The sequence below is a fragment of the Urocitellus parryii genome (assembly GCF_045843805.1).
Source record: "Urocitellus parryii isolate mUroPar1 chromosome 12 unlocalized genomic scaffold, mUroPar1.hap1 SUPER_12_unloc_3, whole genome shotgun sequence".
Lineage (NCBI taxonomy): Eukaryota > Metazoa > Chordata > Mammalia > Rodentia > Sciuridae > Urocitellus > Urocitellus parryii.
This window is the reverse complement of record NW_027551760.1, coordinates 1,507,107-1,529,103: the sequence shown is the minus strand read 5'-3', so window position 1 is coordinate 1,529,103 and position 21,997 is coordinate 1,507,107. Positions and strand designations below refer to the sequence as shown.

General features: G+C 46.4%; 1 protein-coding gene across 1 annotated transcript; it reads right to left on the bottom strand.

Moving 5' to 3' along the window:
* Positions 1-850: 850 nt before the first annotated feature.
* On the bottom strand, positions 851-20,753 carry Mrps5 (mitochondrial ribosomal protein S5). The gene is made up of 12 exons (XM_077794309.1): positions 20,551-20,753; positions 16,742-16,822; positions 12,506-12,643; positions 11,768-11,893; positions 10,612-10,845; positions 9,018-9,052; positions 7,149-7,239; positions 4,631-4,677; positions 4,327-4,384; positions 3,999-4,061; positions 2,152-2,288; positions 851-1,209 (listed from the first exon to the last, which is right to left on the bottom strand). Exons 1-12 carry the CDS (start codon positions 20,606-20,608, stop codon positions 985-987), a joined length of 1,293 nt encoding a protein of 430 aa, XP_077650435.1. The 5' UTR covers positions 20,609-20,753; the 3' UTR covers positions 851-984.
* Positions 20,754-21,997: the final 1,244 nt, after the last annotated feature.

Sequence of the window (21,997 nt, the reverse complement as noted above, 5' to 3'; positions counted from 1 at the left end):
TCAGCGCAAATCACAAACACCACCAAACAGCAAAAAACTGGAAAGTCTCAGCAAAAAAATAGAAGATATCAGGAAGAATCAAATGGAAATTTAGAACTGGAACATACAACAGCCAAAATAAAAATACTGGGTGGATGGTCTGAGAGCAGAAGAGAGGAAAGAGGAACTAATCCTGGACAGTAATGGGAACCACCCAATCTGAATCACAGAGAAAGCGCCGGGCTGGGGGACTGTAACAAGGGCCTACCTGGGTCGGCAGTGGATCAGAGGAGGACAGGGACAGAGAAAGTATTCAAAGAAACAGGAAATGATGATCCGCCCCACAGAGAAGGAACATGGTGGGTCACACACCTTACCAGGGCCTGTGTCCACAATGCTAAAGCATCATTACAACTCAATGATAAAAACACAAATAACCCAATTTTTCAAACAGGCAAAAAGAGGTGAAGAGACATTTCTCCGGACACCACACAAGCGGCGTCAAGCGTTTGACAAGATGTTCCCGCTGCTGGTAATTGATGTACAAGTCGGAACAACGAGGCACTTCCTGCCACCAGGGCAGCCTGGGCCCTGCTGGAGGTGGGTGCAGCTGTGAGGGACAGAGCGGGAGGTTACCTCCCAGGGATGGGTGGGCGTCGGGCACAGCCACCACAGCCCTTCACGTTCCTGTGCACATTACCCCTGGGTGGGTCTTTTCCTGTCTCCCTGCTCTATTTACTTTTTGGTGGTTTCAGCGAGTATTTAAAGTAGTCTTGAACGAGGTCTGTGTGTAACGTCCCTGACACACTGCCTGGCACAGATCATGTGATCAATAAATCAAAACTAGAATTATTTATTTGTAAATAAAGAAGGTTGACATTTCCTCAAAAAAAAAAAAAGAGGTGACACGGCAAGATGTGAGGGGGGAGTCCCCAGGCGCCTAGGGCAGCAGGCACGGTGTTGCAGTGGGGGAGCCAGGTGGCAGGAAGATCGGTGGCAGGAAGGTCAGGTGGCGGCCCTCTTGAGACCAGACCAAATAGAGCGCTTCATTCCCTGTGCAGCCTTCACCTCTTCCCAGTCCAGCCTGATGTCGGGAACCTCCTCTTCTGGCTCAGGATCCTTCCTCAAGGCCCCCCGGGGGGAGGCGACCACGATGGGCAGGGGGCCACATTCCTCCCGGAATTCCACCACATGGAGACCCTTCTTGTCGGCCAGCTGTTGGTGGGTTTCCTGGGCAAGACCAAAGTGAGAACAGCAGTTAGGTCTCCGAGGGTCCCTGTGGCTATAGGAGTGAGAGGCACCACCACAGGGGTGGGGTGGGGGTGGGGGTGCAGTACCCACCAGAGAGCTTGGGGGAAAGAGCAGTGCCAGCTGATTCTGGGTGGTTAAACCACAGTGGCTGTCACAGGGGGACGCCTCAGCCCACCTTCCCACCCCAAACTGGGGTACGCCAGGCCTCGCCTTCCAAACTCCCTAAGCACGGGCCTGCTGGGCCAAGCACCAAGCCTGAACCTGGTGGAGCCCTGAGATCTAACAACCAAATCACAGGAGGTCCAGGGGGGGAAAGAACATCAAGGACCCCACGGGTGCTCAACCCTGGAAACACTATGGGACAAACCACCTGACTTCCTCAACACAACAGCAGCAAGGGGGGAAGAGAGAGGGACAGACCAAGAGAGACTTAAAAGACACAGGAGAAACTTTAGAAGTGCTGACATCTTCTCAACTGGATTGAATCAAATCAACGGGATTGAATCAAACTGTGTAAAAAAAATGTTTTTAAATCGGACGAATGGATAGATTTGAATGAACAGATTCTATACTTGATAATACTGAGTCATGATATTTAGGAATGGTAAGGGTACCATGACATTTTTTTTTTCCCGGTGCTGGGGATCAAACCTGGGCCTTAAGTGTTCCTAGCAAGCGCTCTACCATAGAAGTAAATGGATCCTTTACAGATACACTGAAATATTTACGAATGAAATAAAATGGGACCTGAGATTTGGTTCAAAACAACTCGATGAGGTGATGTTGAGAAACAAGATTAGCTCTGGTTGGGCAGCAGAGCCCTGGGGTCACTGCAGCAGGGGGCCGTGGGAGACCCTAGGAGACCCTCAGCACCTTGGTCTGCAGCACAGCCAGACCTGCTCAAACCCCAGGGAAGGTTACCTGGCGCGAGAGCCCATGGAAGAGGCCCCGGGTGAGGTTGAGCATGTTGACGGACCCAGAGACCTTGGCATACATGTCCTTGATGCCAATGAGCCGGCAGATGGTAATGATGGCCCTGTGGCAGCGGAGGCCGTATCCTAGGAGACAGGAAATGGACTGAGCACCTGCCAGCATGCTGTCTTTCGTGTGGCTCTGGGTTTAGGGAATGACATTTTGGCTTCACCACCCCCAGCTGGTGTGACTTCTAGGACGACATTTATTCAATGGTATGTACAAAAATTAAACAGAACATCTACCTTAAACGTAGTGGGGGGGAGGGGCACCAGGATATTACTTAGATTAAGACTTAAGTGCCTGAAAACTCTTGGCCCTCTGCCCAGGCCAGCTCCCGTGTCCATGCCTGGTTACCATCAAAGGAGACGCCTGTCCTCACCCTCCTAGAGCACTCAGCTGCCCTGGCAGTGACACCACTTCCCTCTCCTGGGAACACCTTCTGGCCTAAGTGGCAGCGTCTCCTGAATTGGTGGCTCCTGAAGTGCTTTCTCACCTCCCTGATGGCCTTCAGTGCTGGGCTGGTCTCCTCCCCTCTAGCCATGTGCCCTGCTCTTGGCCACCGGCAATCCCTCCCCGAGAAGAGCTTCAAAAACACAAGCCAGGGCTGGGGCTATAGAGCAGAGCGCTTGCCCGGCATGTGTGAGGCACTGGGTTTGATCCTCAGCAACACAAGGCTCCGGGGCACAACCTCTCACTTGCCATTGCTCTCTGAATTAAACAAAGACATCTGCAGGATCTTCCCCCACAATATCATTATCACACACACACACACACACACACCGTGCCTGACCCCGCCTACTGCACTGTCCTCACATGGCCTGTGCACGAGGGCACACTGCACGTGGGGCATGCCCCAGCCTGGAACATTCTCCCAGGCCTGCCCCCTCTGCTCCTCTTCCTTCAGGATCTCACTCACACTGCCCCTGCTCAGAGGCCACCTCTGGCCACCCTGATGAAGGTGGCCCTCCTCCTCCTCTTGACAGCATTGAGGAAGGCACAAGGCAGTAGCTCAGTTGCTTAGGGCCTCACTAAGTTGCTGAGGCTGGCCTGGAACTTGCAATCCTCCTGTCTCAACCTTCTGAGTGTCACTGGGATTACAGGTGTGCACCACTCCGCCCAGCTCCTGATCTGAACTCATGAGATTTAAAAAACTACAGTCAAATGAAACAGGTTCTTACTACAGAACTGCAAGCAAAATGCAAATCCAAATGTTTAAGAATTCTGCACCAAAGTGCACTGGGTGTGACTGTCCCCATAATCAACACAACCTGTGGCCTGTCCACAAGACAGGAAAGGCCATTTCTGCTCACCCAGTGCCTCAATGAATAGAGATCATAGAAGTTCAACAGTACTCAATGGTGAGGGGCTGGGGGGAGCTCCGTGACAGCGCGTGCTTCACAGGTGTGGGGCTCTGGTTTAATCCCCAGCACCAAATAACAAGCCTAACACCACAACACTTGTAGAGGAACAGCACGTAGAGGAACAGCACGTGACTGGCAGGAAGGAACACTGTCCAGCTGGGTGAAGGCTCCAGGAGGAACCACGTGCCCACTCATCCAACCCGACCACCACCTGCTCCACCCGCCTCAGCCACTCCAGAAGAGGCCTGGGCCTATGCAGCCCAACCTTGGCTTCTTCCCCAGGAGCCTCGCCTTCCTCAGCCTAATTCAGGCCTTCCCATCTGTCACTCTCAGGATGAGTTCAAGGAGAGGCGAACAACCCCAGGGGGGAGGGTGGGACTGTGGTGGTTTCTCTGCTTTATGTTCAACAGAGAGTCCGAGCTTTCCAGTTACCTCTGGGCTGTTTCTTCATCTTGATGTGCGTCCTCTTATATCTCAACGAGATGTCATGGAATACTGGGGGGTAAAGCAGACACAGGAGGGTCAGGCATGTGGCTTTAATGTCTGCAAAAGCCACAGAGCACTGGGTGCTGCCCTAAGCAGCCAGCCCACAGGACACACAGACGCTGACCCCACTCATTCTCCTGCCACCCCCCCAGGCCATTTTGCACATTTGTAAGAATGCAGTCAGAGCAACACAAAGACACCCACTGGGCATGTCACAGACACACCATGACACAGTGGCATTCTGCAAATCTTACAAGAAAAGACCCACACTCACTTGTATGGTCTTCATACCGCTCTATGTAATGCAAATAGTGGATGGCTTTGTTCTTTGCCTGAAGAAAAGAAGGAACAAATTCTCCTAAATCTCTCGCTGGGTTTCAAAACTATTTTATAAAGTATTTTATTATAAAAAATTCCACCTATGCACCTTAAAAGATAAGGACTTAGCCACAATATCATTATCGCACATACACTGACGATTCCTTCATGATACGTGACTGTGTGCCTGCAGTGCCCCCATGTGAACACAGAGCTTTTCATCTTCTACTAAATGTTAACAAAGAAAAACATGCACTTACTTTCCTGAAAGCATCCACCCGCTCAGTGGCCTTCCCAATGGCAAAACCTTCAAAAGAAAAAGCAAAACTTATGAAAAGGAAAGCTACTCTGACCCAGCCTGTGCCTCTCCCCAGCTCCCAGTTTGGGCTCTACAGCATTTCACGCCCTTCTTTCAACTGCCCACAGAACACCTGCTCTGCACAACCAGCCATGCAGAAAGCCAGAGATGTGCTCATCTGTTCTGAGGCATTCTACAGACTTTACATTTAGATACATAACATTACCTTTTATAAATCTCTAATAAAATGAAATATACTCAATTTTTAAAATTAAGTATGCTCTATATTTATAAAAGGCAAATGTTTTGGGGCACTTGTGCAAAGAGATTAAAATGACCAGAAGGGATCGGGGAAAAATACATTGTTATAGAGTAAAACTATGATTTCAGTAGAATTTCAATTTTAATTAAGCAGAAAAATAAACCTAATAGTTTCCAATTTGTAAATGCTTTACCCTAAGAAATGAGGTTTATCACAAGTTGCAGAAATGCTTCCATTATTTGCTACCACCATTTATTATTTAATTTGAAAAAAGTACTTTGTTTTAAAATTATACACAGGAAAATAAAATAGGCAAGACATCTGAGACCTGGGATGAAAGGGGCTTGAATTCCAGTTCCTAGTTTAAACATAACAAAGTAAACCATGGAAGTCCTAGAGGGAAATATGAGTGGACTTGCTTATAATCTTCAAAAGGAGGCTTTCTAAGCAAAACACAAACCAGAAGTGACCTAGGACTGATAAATTTGCTATGTTAAGGTTTAAAACTTCTGTGGATTTTAAAGCTTCGATGTGGAAAAAAAAAAAAAATTCAAAACTAAGTCAAAATATCTGATAGACAAAAAGGGCTCATGTCCTTAACTTACAAGAAGCTAATCCCAATCAATAAAGACAAGAAAACCACCCAATTAAAAAAAATAGGCAAAGCACCTGAACTGACAGATGTCCAAATGAAAGCGCAACGGCCAATGAACACGCAAAATGGCGCGGCACTCTCCTAACTTAGAAAGTACAGGTATAAACTAGGAGAGACGTTTCAGGGATCATACTGACAATCAGTAAAGTCCGATACTACTCAGGGCAAGGATGGGTGGGACAGAGGGACATAAACTGATGCAAACTTTGAGGAGGAGATCTGGCCATACTTGACATTTACACCTAGTGCGGCAGCAATTTCAAGACATTTCTCCTATTTCTATATTTCCAAAAGTTCAACAAACTCCATGTACAAAAAGGTCAATGTTATTGTTGTTGTTTTTAATAAATGATACAAATGTGGAAACAATAGGGATTGGGTCAAAAATCATGTCTATGCACACACTGGAACACTATGAAACCAATACCAGAAATCTGCTTATGCTAACAGAAGACCTCTGAGGGCAAAACCAAGCAAGAAGAGCAAGGTGCAAATTCATGGCTATAATAAGATCTCTGCTAAGCTTTTTATAAAAAGGTAAAGGGAGGTAACATGGACACAAAATTTCAGAAAAGACATTTTTGAAAAGAGACAACAGTAACTGCTAACCATGGTCTCTTACAGCAACGCACTATCATGTATTTTGCTTTTGCTTTGAAATTTTCAAAAGGAAGCAACTAACAGTTTTTCAGTTCTATGTGAACACATTTCAAAAACAAGATGTTCAGTAAGGGGGCTGGGGATGTGGCTCAAGCAGTAGCGCACTCGAATGGCATGCGTGTGGCCCGGGTTCGATCCTCAACACCACATACAAACAAAGATGTTGTGCCCGCCAAAAACTAAAATAAATAAATAAATATTAAAAAATTCTCTCTCTCTCTCTCTCTCACACACTCTCTCTTTAAAAAAAAAAAAAAAGATGTTCAGTAGGGAAACTTTAAAAGTCTAAAGAAGAAAATTTAAATGATTGACAAACCTGCTAACCCAAGTAAACACTTATCAGTGTATAGTCTTCTAGTTTTTTTCCTTGCATATAAATGACTTTAAAAAAAATCATGATTACATGACAAATTTTTAACAAAAATTACTTATTGTGTAAGTAATTTTTCACAATTCTTTAATGGCTATAGAATATTACTTTGGAGGCCTGGGGTTGTGGCTCAGAGGGAGAGCACTCGCCTGGCATGCGTGAGGCATTAGGTTTGATCCTTAGCACCACATAAAAAATAAAGATATTGTGTCCACCTATAACTAAAAATAAATATTAAAAAAAGAATATTACATTGGACAGCTATCCTGTAACTAGGCCCGATTGAACTTGTTCTAATTTTTCACTATTATGCACAATACAATGGTGTCTTAAGCCCTTTAAAATACCCAGTCCTCAGATGTAGGCCTTAAGAGCTTTTCTTTCTTTCTCTGAGAAGCTTCGTGGTTTACCACCAGGTTTGTGAGCCCAGACCTCAAGACGGCTCTATTAGTAGAAAAAGTGAGACTGGCAGCAGGGCCCTGGCTTCCAGCCGGGCAGCCAGGCCTCTTTGTGTCCAGCGTCACCCCACTCACCTGCAGCTCCCTGCCCATTCCCCACAGCCACCAGGACACGGACTGATCTCTTCCTTCCCTCTTTGGCTGTCATATTGAAAACATTTCTTACCTAAAAGACAAAATGCTTCATCAATAGGACAGCTGAAGAAAACTCTGAGGTAGAGGACGAGGACCTGCTGGCTCAGCCACACAAGGCTTGTGCAGGACCCAGCACCTCCAGTCTGTAGGCACAAAAGCAAACTTCCCAAACAAACCCTCCCTCTGGAGCATTTCGGGAACACAATGGAAATAAGACTTTCTCTTCCTATTTCATTGGGTTATTAGGAGAGTTAACTAAGATAATCTTTAAAGGAACTTACAACTACACAACTCAATATACCCCATCTTAATAAATGTACACAGGAAAGAAAACACTGTGGATTAAACTTTGAAATAGTTTAATACTGATTTTAAGACAAATTCCAGTATCAAAGGTACTAAAATATCTTAGAAATGATGCAACATAAGGAAAAAACTTCAAAGGACTGGATTGCTATGTTAAGGATCAGGCTTAAACAAGAATACAGAATTTGGAAACACCTATTTATTATAAACTTCAGGAAAATCTCCCATTTTTTCAGCCTATTTTAAAGGACAGGAATTATGAAACTATTAACTAAACTGCTTAAATGACAGTTGTCCCCTTCCTAGGAAGAAGTTTAAGAAAAAGGGAGGCCGAGTCCACACTTTTGAATGATCTTATAGGAAACAACCTACATATGAAAGACTCTTTCAGTGGGATTAACTTTCAAAAGCTATGAACTGGGGTGTGTGTAAGGGCACACGCCTGTAATCCATGTGACTCAGGAGACTGAAGCAGGAAGAAGGCAAGGTCAAGGCCAGCCTGGGCAACTTGGCGAGACCCTTCTCAAAATAAAAAGTAAAATGGGCTGGGGATGTGGTTTAGTGGCAGAGTGCTTGCCTAGCATTTACAAAGCCCTGGGTTCAATCTCTAGAATTGGGGTGGGGGGAATAACACACAATGGGATACCAACATAAAATACTTGTAAACATATTTTAAATTCCATAATATAACTGATATTGAAGAAATAATATACATATTCAGAGAGGCTTTGAAACATTTTGATATATAAATTATTCAACAATTTGGGGAGGTACCGGGAATTGAACTCAGGGGCACTTGACCACTGAGCCGCATCCCCATCCCTTTTTTGTATTTTATTTAGAGACGGGGTCTCACTGAGTTGCTTAGGGCCTTGCTTTTGCTGAGGCTGTTGAACTCACAATCCTACCGCCTTAGCCTCCCAAACCACTGGGATTACAGCTGTGCACCACCGCGCCCGGCTCTGTTCTCCACATTATTAAACACTGATTAAATGCACAGTGCCAGCTCAAAGGAACACTGGCCATTAGAGAACCACCCTGGAAGGGTGGTTCAAGTACACCTGATACAGGATCTGTGAGCAGTCCAGAAACCACTGCCCTAGTCAAACTGGACACTGGCCATAACCTGAGGCTTTCTGCCCCTGCCCCTACTCCTCCCAACCTGTTCTCTGATTGTGTCCTAGATACAACTGGTGTACAGCTCCACAAGAGGCCACCAGATAGCACACTCTAGCTCCAGGAAGAAGGAACTTAACATAATCTCCAAATTCTGCTCCTGAATTTTCCCCTCACAAACCTCAATTTCATAGTCCCCTAAAAACCAAGGCAGCAGTGGGGACCACCAACATGAAGGAACTGAACTTCAAATTGTGTTAAGTCCTCCCTGAACTTGAGTCTGTGTCCGAGAGATCACTGTGACCACAGCTTTGCTCAGCTCCTCCTGCCCACCCCACCCCAGCAACCTCTCCAGAGGACCCTGGGAGTTGAGCTCGGCAGGCCTACCTCGAGTATCCTGGTATCAAAGTCCTCATAGGTCTCTACAAGGAGAGAAGAAAAAGCACACAGATAAGAGCATCCAAGCTGCTCACGTGGGACAGCCTTTCCCAGGTGCCATCAGACTTTTAATGGGAAGCACCTGAGCTCTCTGGTGCCGCTCTCCAGGCTGCGCCCCAGTTCCCATCATCCACGGGGACTGCCTGGCCTGACTTCACGAGCTCAGCCACGGCTCTCTGACCGCAGCCTCCCCCTCTCCAGCTCCCTGCCGCCGGCTCCCGAGGCACAGGTTCCTGGAGCGCCGACACCTCCAGAGCCTTCATCGCTGCTTTCCCATCTGGTCTCCTGGGGTCTTCACAGCCTCTCTCACCAAAGTCCCTCACTCCTCATAGATCTCGCCAACGTCCTCAATCCCTACACTTTTGTCTCTACCGCCCTCTCCAGGCCAGAACCCAGGCAGCTGTCTGGTCACAAGTAGCCTGCTGGTGCTGCCGGGAGAGATCAGAGCCTGGCCTACGCTCACCACTCTCAACTGGCTCACCACTCCCAACTTCGGCTCCTCAGCTTTCAGTTCTCTTAATTCAGCCTCTGCTCACCACCAAAGCTGTTTCAAACACTCCCCAATTCTCTTGCTTTTACTTATTACAGAAAATCTCAATTACATAATAAAATAGGAGAGCAGAATAAAAGCTTCTGTACCCATCAGTCGGCTTTGAAAGCGGTCAGCTCAAGAGTCAATCTTCTTTCCTGGATATTGCCCGGGTCCCACCCACTGGGTGATAGTGAAGCCAGTGCCAAGTGCCACCTTCTCATCAAGAAATATTCTGGTGGCCATGTTCACCAATGCCACTATCTGGCTTGATGACTCCTGACCAAAGCTACCAGATACCAGGTGACCTCCCCGCCTTTCCACCCCCATTGCACAGGTTCACCCAAACCTGCACCCTGCCCCTGCTGGCTAACAGCAGCCTGTCTAAACTCTGGATCTGGTTACTGGGGACTTGGCTCGTGGGCAGGTCCTCTCCCTCCCAGACCTCCACCCTCCTGCACGCTCGCCCCATCCTCTCCAGCCCAACCGTTCCTCTACTTTGAGCCAAACTCCTGTTTGCTTCCTCCTCTCCCACTCGCTGGCAAGAGCAAGATTTTCAGGTGAATTTGCCTTTTGGGGGAGGGGGAGGCTTTGTTTTCTAATTCAGCCTAAGTGTCGTCAGTTTATGTTTCATGTTTGCTTTTACGAAGGCTTAGTGACAGCTCTCTGGGGTCTCTCAACTCTGCTGTTAAACAGCACTCCAAGCCTGAGGCCACGTGTTTGGGAAACACTGTGCCCTACAGATCTATAATACACACCACCATGTCTAAGGCACCTGCTAAGGCACTGGGACCCAGGGCTTTCCATCCTGTTGGAGGAACACTTCCTGGTTACAGGCCTCTAGTGTCCCACAAATGCAACTGGGATAACAATGTGGAAAGTTAGTCAAAGAGGTCAAATTCTTTTTTCAAAAAGGGTAATCTAAACAGACAAGTAAACAATAAAATTATTTTCAGAAACACTGTAGGACGACACGTCCTCTACCCAAAGGCAAGCAAACCAGGCCTCCACTACCTCCATTGGGACCAGGGTCCGGGGGACCGAGACTGAGGCCACCCCACGTGTTCCCGCTCCAGCCTCGCTCCCGCTTCACTTTCATCCTCCGCTTCCGGTCCCACTCTTCCCTCTGCTGGAGCATGTCAGCCGCCACCTGCTCCTGCTCCTCCTTGCTCCTCTGGGCAATGGTCTGCACGGCTCCATTTCTCACGAGAGGGGCATTCAGACCCGGCCACAAGAAGCCGTAGCGCCCTGAAGGGTTAAGATTATAGGTAAGTGACAACTTCTAAAAGGTGCTCACTCTTCATGTTGCTAAGATGCCAGGGAACGCGTGTACAGACACCAGCACAGTATTGTGGAGTTGGAGCTGATGCGATCACTTGGCAGGTGACCTTGCACTGTCACAGTTTTATGCATATCTACCCTACAGGCATGTGACCGCATTTTCACTTTTACCAAGAGAAACACCTGTGCACTCTTAGAAGTGCAGCACAAGGTGCTTCCTTTATTTCGGAAAGGTTGTTAGTATCAAAAGCGATGAGTCTGCACAACAGTAAAAATAAGCCAGTTCAAGTTCATCCATCCTATTTTTGCTTTCAAAAGCACAAGTATAAACAATCACATCAGCACATGAAGGACCAAGGCCAAGTGCGGCCCACCAGCTGATTTGTAAATAAAGTTTTACTGGAACACAGCTGGGCCTGTCCAACCATGCACTGTCCAGGGCAGTTTCTGTGTGACAGCAGCCCAGTTGAGTAGCTGCAACAGGCCCTGCTCTTGGTCACTGTCTTCTCTGGGCAGGGGAAGCCTGCCAGCTCTCTGCGAGCTCCACCTGCCTGCACTGGGCTGTGTGCAGCACAGGACCTATCACAGCTGTGCCCCACGGAGTACGTGACACTCTGGGGCAGCTGCTAAGCCCCCTGGTTGGACTCTAAACCATGGATTCTTATGCACTTAATGAGAATGTTTCCAGTTTGCCAAATATCCATAAAATATGGGGAAAACACTTTAAAAGCACATAGACTCTTTTTAGAACAAAGTTTGCCGTTGGGCCCCCCCAGGCCTCCCTCAGACCCAGCTTGCTGCCTATCTCTCCCCTTCCCAAGATCATCAGTTTCCCACCCCAAGTTCAGGACCAAATCTGAAAACTGTCAAAACAACCAAACAGGTTTACCTTCACCAATGACCTGACCCCTGTTCAGATCCTTCCTTCTCTTTTTTTTGCTTCTTTTGCCTCTTCCTTTTCTTGCCCCAGCACCAGTCTCTGCTAAAGCACCTTTCCAGAGCTCATCTGCTGTCACTGTAAGGAAACGGGGTTTTTAAAAACTCTGTAGTTGTAAAGCAAAGATCTACACTCTCCTAAGAATAAGAAAGGCCAGAAAGCCCAGCTTCACCCATGTCACTGAGGTAATGAAAATAAAATAAAACCATACAGTGAACATAAAACATGATTACATTTGGAAAACACAAGAGGAGACAATTCCACTTTTTTTCCACAAAAGATGGCTAACATTAAATCCCAGTTAGTCCCTGACCAGTAAGTAGACTTGCTTCCCTGATGTCTGCCAATCACCACTCAGGTCTCAGTAGTGTCGTCTCTTGAACTTCTCCAAATGAGATGTCCTAGCAAAGGCCCAGCTAAAAACAGTAAGGGCCTTCTCGGTGTGACTCTAAATCAGCAGGGTATCTGGGGCACAATTCAATACTTTTAGGCCTTGGGTGCCCCAGATGAGGGGCTCGGAGAAACTAGCGCTCTCCAAACACAGCTGTGGCCCATGAGATAATCCTAGTTGGATTTTTAGTTTAATAATCACTAAAATGTTAATTCGTTTATGACAGAAGAAAAATTAAGATAGGAAAGCACCCCTACTTTCCTGTCGCAGGAGGTGGAAGTGTGTGCCAGTCTACGTACATTTAGTGAAGAAGCTGTAGGGTCTGCACTGCTGGCCTGACCGGCTGGTGGGAGGAGAGATACAGCACTGTGTCTGTAGAGCTTGGCTCAAGCTGGTGAAGTGTCGGCTGTCTCTGGTTCCCTGCAGTGACAAAGGGCCTACAGAGAGATGAAACAAAACCAAGTTAGATGCTCCCTGGCTGTGGAGCTGCCAGCACCAAATAACTGTGACTTGATAAAAATAAGTCACTAAACATTCTAATCTTTTAAGAATCATATTTTGAGGACAATTGTTATTTAAAAAATAAAACCAAACTTTTAGGAATGAAAGCCACGTAAATGCCCATCCTAGAGAGGTCATGGTTCATTTGCACAGTAGATATCACAGTCTCAAGAAAGCTCTGTACAGCCAGGGTTTCTGCCCTGCATTACCCAGCCCAAGCTCCTGGGCTGCTCTGGGCAAATGGCGCCCTCTGCTGTATGCAGCTGGGCCGTGGGCAGATGAGGAAAGACCTTCAAGTGAAACTGTTCAGAAGAACAAGACTCAATGTGCAGAGGGTACCCTGCCCTTTATGTTCAAAACTCAGGGAAGCAGGGAAGGCATGTTGTAGACAACTCCAGAAGATCACGCAAGAAACTGAAGAGCGGCTGCCTCTGTGGAAGAAAACAGGGGCATTTAGGGCTGGATGTGAAAGACCCGCGTTTTTGTATTTTGGAGGAATTTTTTTTTTTTTTAACCACATGCATCTATTACTTGAGAAAAGGTTTTAGAACAGCCATGTCTGAGAGGAAGCCATCTGACCAGTCCCAGGGATGGCGGTGTCAGGTGAGGAAGAAGGCAGAGGTGACAGGAACAGGTGGTGATGCAGGAGTGGGACAGTGCTGGCAAGATCAGTGCATGCACAGATTCTAGAGCTCTGTGCTTCACTAGAGAAGTGACAGGGTTAAAACAGCCCTGGAGGGAAAGTGGCCTTTAGGGTATTGGCTTGATAAATAGAAAGCCAAAAAAGAAAGAAAGAAAAAAATGACAACAGCTGTTTTCAAGTCTGAGTGAAGCCATGCAGAGGACAGGAACTGCAGATTCATCAGCAGTACCAACCATGGCTCACAGGGCCAGAGAAAGAAAGCGGGTAAGGACAGGGAGAGCGACATCTAAGGGTAGTAGGAAGCCATCGAAATAGTTCCACTGAATACAGAGACCCAAACACAAAGGGATAATCTTTGATTACTGGACAGCACTTCATACGACCATTTTGTTTCAAATGTAGGCCTATGAGATAGATTTGCCAATGCCACAAGGTACTGGATGACTGGATGAGATTTCAACACTAATTTCAATTCCAGATGATTTGCTCCACTGTGGGGAGGGAGATCGCACCTAGCACACAGATGTCCTCTAGACCTGTAGCCCACCTGATGAACTACCAAATAAAATGTAGCCAGAAAACACTGGGTCTTCATTTTTTTTTAAGTTGTTGATGGATCTTTATTTATTTATATGTGGTGCTGAGGATCAAACCTAGTGCCTCACATGCTAGGCAAGCACTCTGCTACTGAGCTACAACCCCAGCCCTGGGTCTTCATTGTTTAACAAACCAGAACTTTATCATTCCAAATCTCATTCTGCTATACACAGCCTTTCTTGTAAACACCTTCATCTTCAACACATATCTAATATTAAAAAATTTCATCTTGCTCTGTTCAGCATTATAATCTTTAATGTAGTTCAAGAAGTGTAAAAATTATTAACAGATTTTTTTTGAAAGACTGAAACATCACTCATAGCTAATAATGTACCCAGCTAAAAGAAACCAAATGTCAAAAATAAAAAGAAATCAAATTTAGAATTTAGAAATAGCCACTTGTTTTTTGTTTGTTTGTTTTAATGGGAGGCAGGGAAGAACTGGGGATTGAACCCAGGGCTTTGTACACATTAGAAATAGTCACTTTTTCTGGGTGCATGGCACATGGCTGTAATCCCAGTGACTCAGGAGACTGAGGCAAAGGATTGCAAGTTCGAAGCCAGCCTTAGCAACTTAGCAAGAACCTGTTTCAAAATAAAACATAGGTCAGGGGATATAGTTCAGTTGGTAGAGTGCTTGCCTTGCATGCACAAGGCCCTGGATGCAATCCCCAGCACCACTAAACAAATAAACAAAGAAAAAATATATAAAAAGGGCTGGTTATGTGGCTTAGTGATAGGGTGCCGCTCAGTTCAATCCTCAGTACCACCAAAACAACAGTCAATTTTCATGCACACTTGTATAAATGGTTTTGCTTACATTGTGTTACGATTTTTTTTAATATTTTATTTACATTTTAGTTTTCGGCAGACACAACATCTTTGTTTGAATGTGGTGCTGAGGATTGAACCCGGGCCGCACCCATGCCAGGGGAGGGCACTACTGCTTGAGCCACATCCCCAGCCCCGTGTTATGATTTTTTAAAGAAGAAAGTTCAGTAGTTCAGGCTGAGTCACGTTCTGAAGCTCAGTTACAGATCACAATCCACCTCACTTATCAACTCTGTTCTGATCCTTTGAGTTCTTATTAAGTTTAGGTCATGAGACCCCAGACTCAGGAAGCAACAACCCTGCAGCCTAAAGTGGGATAGGCCAGAACCCGTCTGGTGGGGACGGAGAGGCCCCCAGGGTTCTACCTCAGCACACATCACGTTCCACACCAAGAACTCCTTCCTTCTCACTTGGGTCTCTTCTATGAAAACTGGTTGGTGAGAGATTTTAGAAAATTTATTACTATGTTTCTGACTGATTGGTTACAGCATTTAGAAAAATATAGTGATAAGGAAAGCAATCAACTTCTTAAAAGTCAGGCAATTATTAATTTCAGGAAAAAATGTAACAGTAGAATACTACCTAGCTCAGCTCTGAATGTGCACATAATTTAATAACAAAAACAATGCCCAGAGATTCAGTCCAAACTGTGCTTCTACCTATACTGGAAGAAAGTAAGGGTAAGGATAGACTGTTACATCTCCAATTAGCATAACAATGTTGTTTAAAGAGCGGCAGACTCAATGTATTTAGAAATATAACCAGAGGAAGGTGAAAGAATTAGTGTCCCTAGATGATGGGAAGGAGCAGAAAAGGACTAGGAATGAAAGCTCTGAGCCTTTTACGACCTTTTGGAAACTCAATTTTTTTTTTTTTTTTTTACTTCCAGTGTGGTGCTGGGGATTCAATTGCGGGCCTTGGGCACCCTAGGCAAGGCTCAACCTCTGAGCCGCACCCCCAGCCTGAAAGTTAATATTTTAAGGAATAGCACAGCAACCTGCAGTGAGGACAGCTATCCCTATCAGGCCCTACACCGGCTCAGGTCAGGGCAGTGCCTGGCACATGTTAAGGGGTAAATAAACTGTTTATAAATCAGTGAGTGAATCACCCAAGCAACAAATCAAACTGGTTGATTCACAGTGGGTGTGACAGGTCATAGGAAGTCTGCCACTAGGGAGAAAGCCCTGTCAGCTGGACTTCTCCCAGGATCTCCAAGGCATCTCACAGGCGGGTTTCCAAGAGGAAAAGGCAGGAGACCCACAGGGAAGCCCAGCACTCAGGAGTCCCAGAAGCTCAAGGTGAAAGGGCCAGGCTTCCTTGCTCAGCAAGGTTGGCCTGGACTTCCCAGAAGGCAGCTGAAGAGAGGCCCTGCACTATGTCAAGGAAGTCTGTGTCCACAGGAGGGGGCATCACAGCATCCAGAAAGCTCTGGGACCAGCCCTGCTTCACTGGCTGTGTGATTTCTTTCATTCTTTTTTGGGGAAAGGTACTGGGCATTGAATTCAGGGGTATTTAACCACTGAGCCCCATCCCTAGTCCTTTTTATTTTTATTTTAAGACAGAGCTGGCCTTGAACCTGCAACCTCCTGCCTCAGCCTCCGAAGTCACTGGGATTACAGGTGTGCACTACTGTGCCTGGCCTGGCTGTATGATCTTGAACAAGTCACTTGGCTTCTCAGAGATTCACCTTATCATCTCTAAAATGCGAATAAGCTCATGAAAGCCAGTGTGAGGGCTGAACAAGGTGACATGTTTCAAGCCTAGTGCACAATACCTACTCAAAAATGGCAACCATTATTTTTTAAAGCCTTGAACTACAACAACTGCAGTCATAAAAAATTTGAAAAATACTCAAGACTGTACAATACCATCATCAAGGACATGCCTTGTCCATTCACATTTTAAAATCTACAGAAACTCTTATTAAATCTTATGAGAACAGATACTTCCCAAATGAATCTCACCATTGCTGAGAGTGGTCTTCAGCGCCAAAACAGAAGCTGTTGGAAAGGTGTTCAGGGAAAGCTGCCTGCACCAGAAATGACCTGTCAATTAAAAATAAGTAAATAAACATTTTTTGGTTCCAGTGCTGGGGTTGAACCCAGGGCCTGGAGCCTGCAGGCACATGCTTCACCACTGAGCCACATCCCCTCTTCTTTTTTTGAGACAGGGTCTCTCTAAGTTGCCCAGACTGGTTTCCAACTTGCAATTCTCCTGTCTCAGGCTCCCAAGTTGCTGGGATTACAGATGAATGCCTCTGCACTCAGCAAAAAGTGGAGTTGTTTTGTGGTGTGGGCAATAGAACCCAGAGCCTCACATATGCTGGGCAAGTGCTTTACCACTGAGCTATGTCCACAGGCCTGCAACAAGAATAAATAAATAAATAAATTTTAAAGATACATTCCTACATGAAGAGGGACATTTAAAATAATAAGGAGAGCCAGCTACTGTGGCACAAACCCGCAACCCCAGATACCAAGGAGGCTAAGGCAGGGGAAGTATAAATTCAGGTCTCGAGATATAAAGGGCTGAGGATGTGGCTCTGTAAAGCACAATACGGTGCAACGTCTAGTACCCCAAAAATAAATAAAACAGTAACATTCACAGAATAATACCATCCACAGAATTAAAGAACTAAGAGAAGTGGACGAGTGATTTCCAGGCTTAGTGACCACTGGCCAAGTAGCTGCCATCATGCTGCACCTTCTCTTCACCCTCCCATCAACCAGGCATCATGCTTGGCAGTCACCTTAAAAATCCCTCTGCCGTGGGCCACACCTCTGCTGTGGTCCTGCTGCCACTTCTTTGTTCAGGCCTTAGCATCACTCAGACACAGGTTAAAGGTTTCTTAATGGGTCTCCCACCTCTCCCCTTGTATTTACCACCTTTCTACAGTAAGAGGCTTCATCAATTAACAGCCCTGACATGTCCTTCCCTGGCTTCCTGCTGCCAAGTTACAAATTCTGGGCACAGCCTGCAGGACTGCCACATGGCCCCAGGCTTCCACACCAGCCTCCTGCAGCCCCTGCCCCACCCTCCCCATAGCCATCCAAACACACAGTTAGTCTTGAATTCACTCTCATACACTTTTGTATATGAGATCCTGGATCCACCAGATCCTGGAGGCTCAGCAGCTCTTGTGAAACCTCCACCCTCTGGAGCCCCCACAGCACCAGGCTGACTGTACCTCCCTGTGCAACCCTTCATACAGTGTGGTTCTCCAGAACAGACTTAGATAGCATTTATGGGCAACTGGTTTTTGGCAGAGGGACCATGATCATTCAATAGGGAAAAAGGAATGTGTTCAATAAATGGTGTTGGAATAACAGGGTGTCAACCCATAGAAGAATGAAGTTGGAGCCCTATCTTACACCTTATGTACAACTTAATTCAAAATGGACTAAAGACCTGAAGGTAAGAGCTAAAACTATAAAACTCCTAGAAGAAAAACAGAGGTAAATTATCATGACCTCGGGTCTAGCAATGTTTCTTAAACATAACTCCAAAAGTACAAGTGATAAAAAGAAAAAAAAGAAAAAACCCATAAACCAGACTTCACCAAAATTTAAAACCTGTGTTTCGGGGATGGGGATAAAGCTCAGCTCAGCGGTAGAAGAACCAGCATGCCTGGGTTCAGTCTCTAGCACTACAAAAACAAATAAACAAAAACCTTGTATGCCTCAAAAAAACACTATCAAGCCAGGCTTGGTGGTGCACGCCTATATTCCCAGCAGCTCTAGGGGCTGAGGCAGGAGGATTGTTGAGTTCAAAGCCAGCCTAAGCAACTCAGTGAGACCTTGTCTCTAAAAATATATATAAAAAAGGGTTGGGGATGTGTCTCAGTGATTAGGCACCCCTGGGTTCAATCCCCAGTACAAAAAAAAAAAAAAAACCCACAAACTATCAAGAAAGTTAAAAAACAAAATATGGAATAAAATTCTGCAAATCATACATCTGATTAGACACCTATAGACTCCTTACAATTCAATAATAAAATGAAAACCCAATTTTAAAAGAGCCAAAACACTTGAACAGACATTTCTCAAAAAAACATGTAAAAATGGCTAATAAGCACATGAAAATACATTCATTATCCATCAGGGAAATGCAAATCAAAATTTCAAATTAATACCATTTCATACTCACGAGGATGGCTATAATCAAAAGAACAGATAATCAGAAATGTTGCTAAAGAAAAATCAAAACCCTCACTGTACCCTCAGGTACTTCGAAAACATTCTGGCCATCCATCAAGTGTGGAATTACCATTTTATCCAGCAACTCCATTCCCAGGCACATACTCAAGAGAAAAGAAAATAGACACACGTGTAAAAACATGGCATGCTAATGTTTACAGCAACATTAGGCATAATAGCCAAAAGATGGAAAACAACCCAAGTGTCCCTCAACTGATGAGCAGATAAAGTGTGGTGATGGACACATTACAATTTAACCCTAAGAAATTCAGGATGATACATGTTACTATGTGGATGAATCTTGATGACCTTGCACTAAATAAGCCAGCCATGTATGTGGTTCTACTTATATGAAATGTCTAGAACAGGAGAGCTAAGAAGAGTGGAAAATAGATCAGTGGTGGCTACAGCTAAAAAGCTTCCTTCTTGGAGTGATAAAAATGTTCTAATTAGATTATAATGATAAATGCACAGGTTTGTGCAAATATTGTGCACTTCAAATAGATGAACTGGATGGTATGTGAATCATAGTTCAATAAAGCTGAAAAAAAAAACAAAAAAAATAGTTATACACAAGAAGACAAAAAGGGGGGGCGGGGAAACACACTTTGGTGTCAGGAATTTTGGGTGCAAAAACCTTTGTCCCTTGCTCAATCTGTGTGGCTCCCTCCACCACCTGTATAAAGAGTGTAATAACAGAATCTACTCCATAAAGGGATTAGGAAGACAGTGAGGGAAAACGCATGAACAGAGGAAGACAGTGGCTGGCACACAGTTTAGACTCATGAAGGAAGACAGCCTTGAAATAGTAGGAGATGGGGGAAGAAAAATAAAAGGGAAGAGACAATCATAAAGACAAAAGAAAAGAATATTAAGGTCAGATTTTCTGCCAAGATTGCTGGTAAAATTTTTTGCTGCTAAATGAGTTACCAAAAAAAAAAAAAAAAATGAACTTTGAGGGTTTTAGGGGGCTTTGAGTTCCAGAATTAGAAATGCTGAACTGTGGACTCAACAACAAAATAGGGCAGAGAAGGCAGGCGGCGGCCACGCAGCGGCCCTGGAGCCAACCGTACGCAACACAGCAGCAGGGCGCCTTCCTAGGGTGCACACAACCCACCAGGGCCCGGGGGCACAGGAAAGGCGACACTGCGGGCTGACGTCCGAGTCATCCGTCTCTGCACTGAGGCCACCGGCCAGCTGGAATTAAGCTGACGGAGGCCAGTGCTCTCCGACTCCACCTGGAGAACCACCATCACCTACAGAGCCCCGCGGGCGCCTCTCAGCCCCGAACCCGGTGGGCATCACCGTGTGACCCCGGGGGTCGCGCCTGCCCGCCGGGAAAGCAAGGCTCGCCAGTTCCCTCCTCTTCACCGAAATGAACCGCGAAGAACCGACTACGCTTCACGGTCATTTTACAGCCAAGCGCCCCGACGCCCACAGAGGCAAGGAACGCTCGCAAGGTCACCCAGCGGTCCCGGGCTGGATGGGAGAGCCGCGGGACGCTGCTCACTTTCCTCCGCCCGGACTCCCGCAGGCCCTGGAGACCCCCGGCTCCCGCGACCCCTCCCCGCGCTCACCGGTCGACACACCGCACAGCGCAGGCAGACGGCCCGCAGCGCGCACCGCCGCCGCCATGCTGAAGCGCGAGCCGCGCCTCCTCACTCCGGGGCAGCCGGTCCTTCGCCTGCTGCGAGGCTCCTCGTCAAACGGCGGGCCCCAGCCCTCGGCTGGAGGTGCGAGACCCGAGGACCACGCCGTAGCCGATATCGGGTTGGAAGGATTATCCGGATGGGCCACAGGGTAGGTTGGGTCAGGCGTAGCCGCGGACAGCTCCGCGGGGTCCTCGCGCTAGGGCCCGGGGGCGGGGCTGGGGCGGGGCCAGCCCGGGGCGCGGGTCGGCGAGTTGGAGGTGGCTGCTTGTGAGCGCCCGGGAGGTCGGGCTGGCCCAGCGAGCTCTCCAAGGTACCCAGGGCCGGGACGCACGAAGTGTAGGGAGGATCCACAGGGTGGATAAGACAGTGTGGAGAAATTGAAACCCGCTCCAGGAAAGCCCTGGGGTTTTGGAGATGAAGTACTTTGCTCGAGTTTCACAGGCATTTCTGCATTTATTCTGATTCCAACGTGTGGTCGTCACACATGCATATCCCAGGGTTTTCCCGTTCATCTCAGGCTCCGCTTTATGCAGTCTGTTCTTGCACAAATGATGCACAAACCTGCCACAAAGGACGGCAGGAATGTGTTGTAAGAAACGGACTCCTGCTCAGATAGTCTTTAAGGATCGATCGGATCAGGGTTAGAATGTTCAGATATACAGAGAAGTAAAAATCGTGGCAGAGCCTACCAAGACTGACATAGTTGGGTTGGGGTTGCGGCTCAGCGGTAGAGCACATGCAAGGCCCTGGGTTCAATCTTCAGCACCACGTAAAAATGAATAAATAAAACAAAGGTATTGTGCCCAACCACAACTAAAAAATAAATATTTAAAAAAAAAAAAAGTGACACAGTTGTTGTGCACTGCTGACCTTTGTGGCTAAGTGAGACAAAAGCCAGTTCAGTATGGACAGCCCAGGTCAGATCGGTGGCAACTTTCTGGTCTGTGTTGTGGTCAAGCCTTCAAATGCTGTAAGGTCAATAGCAAGTTTGTTTTTTATTTTGGTTGGCATGTTGTTTATACCTAAATAATTATACATTTGAAATAATTATACATTCACAGGAAGTTGCAAAATTAGTACAAAAAGATACCCATGCACCATTCACCCAGTTTCCTGAAATGGTAATATTTTACAGAACTATAATGTGAAAACCAGGAAGTTGGCATTGATGTAACCCACTGAGTTTGTTGAGATTAATCAGTTTTGCATGGACTCATCTGTGAAAGTGTGTGTGTGTGGAGTTCTATGCAATTGTAGCATAAGTAGACTTATGTAACCACCGCCACCATCAATGTACAAAACTTCTATCTCCACAAAGATCCCTCCTTTCACCTGTAGAGACACTCATCCACCCTCCCACCATCTGGAAGAT

Coding starts and splice junctions, on each gene's coding strand:
- Mrps5 (XM_077794309.1), bottom strand. CDS start 20,608: ATGGCGGCGGCGGTGCGCGCTGCGGGCCGTCTGCCTGCGCTGTGCGGT. Junction 16,823..20,550: donor GCTGTGCGGTGTGTCGACCG/GTGAGCGCGGGG, acceptor TTTAATTGACAG/GTCATTTCTGGTGCAGGCAG. Junction 7,240..9,017: donor TTGATACCAGGATACTCGAG/GTAGGCCTGCCG, acceptor TTTGTCTTTTAG/GTAAGAAATGTTTTCAATAT.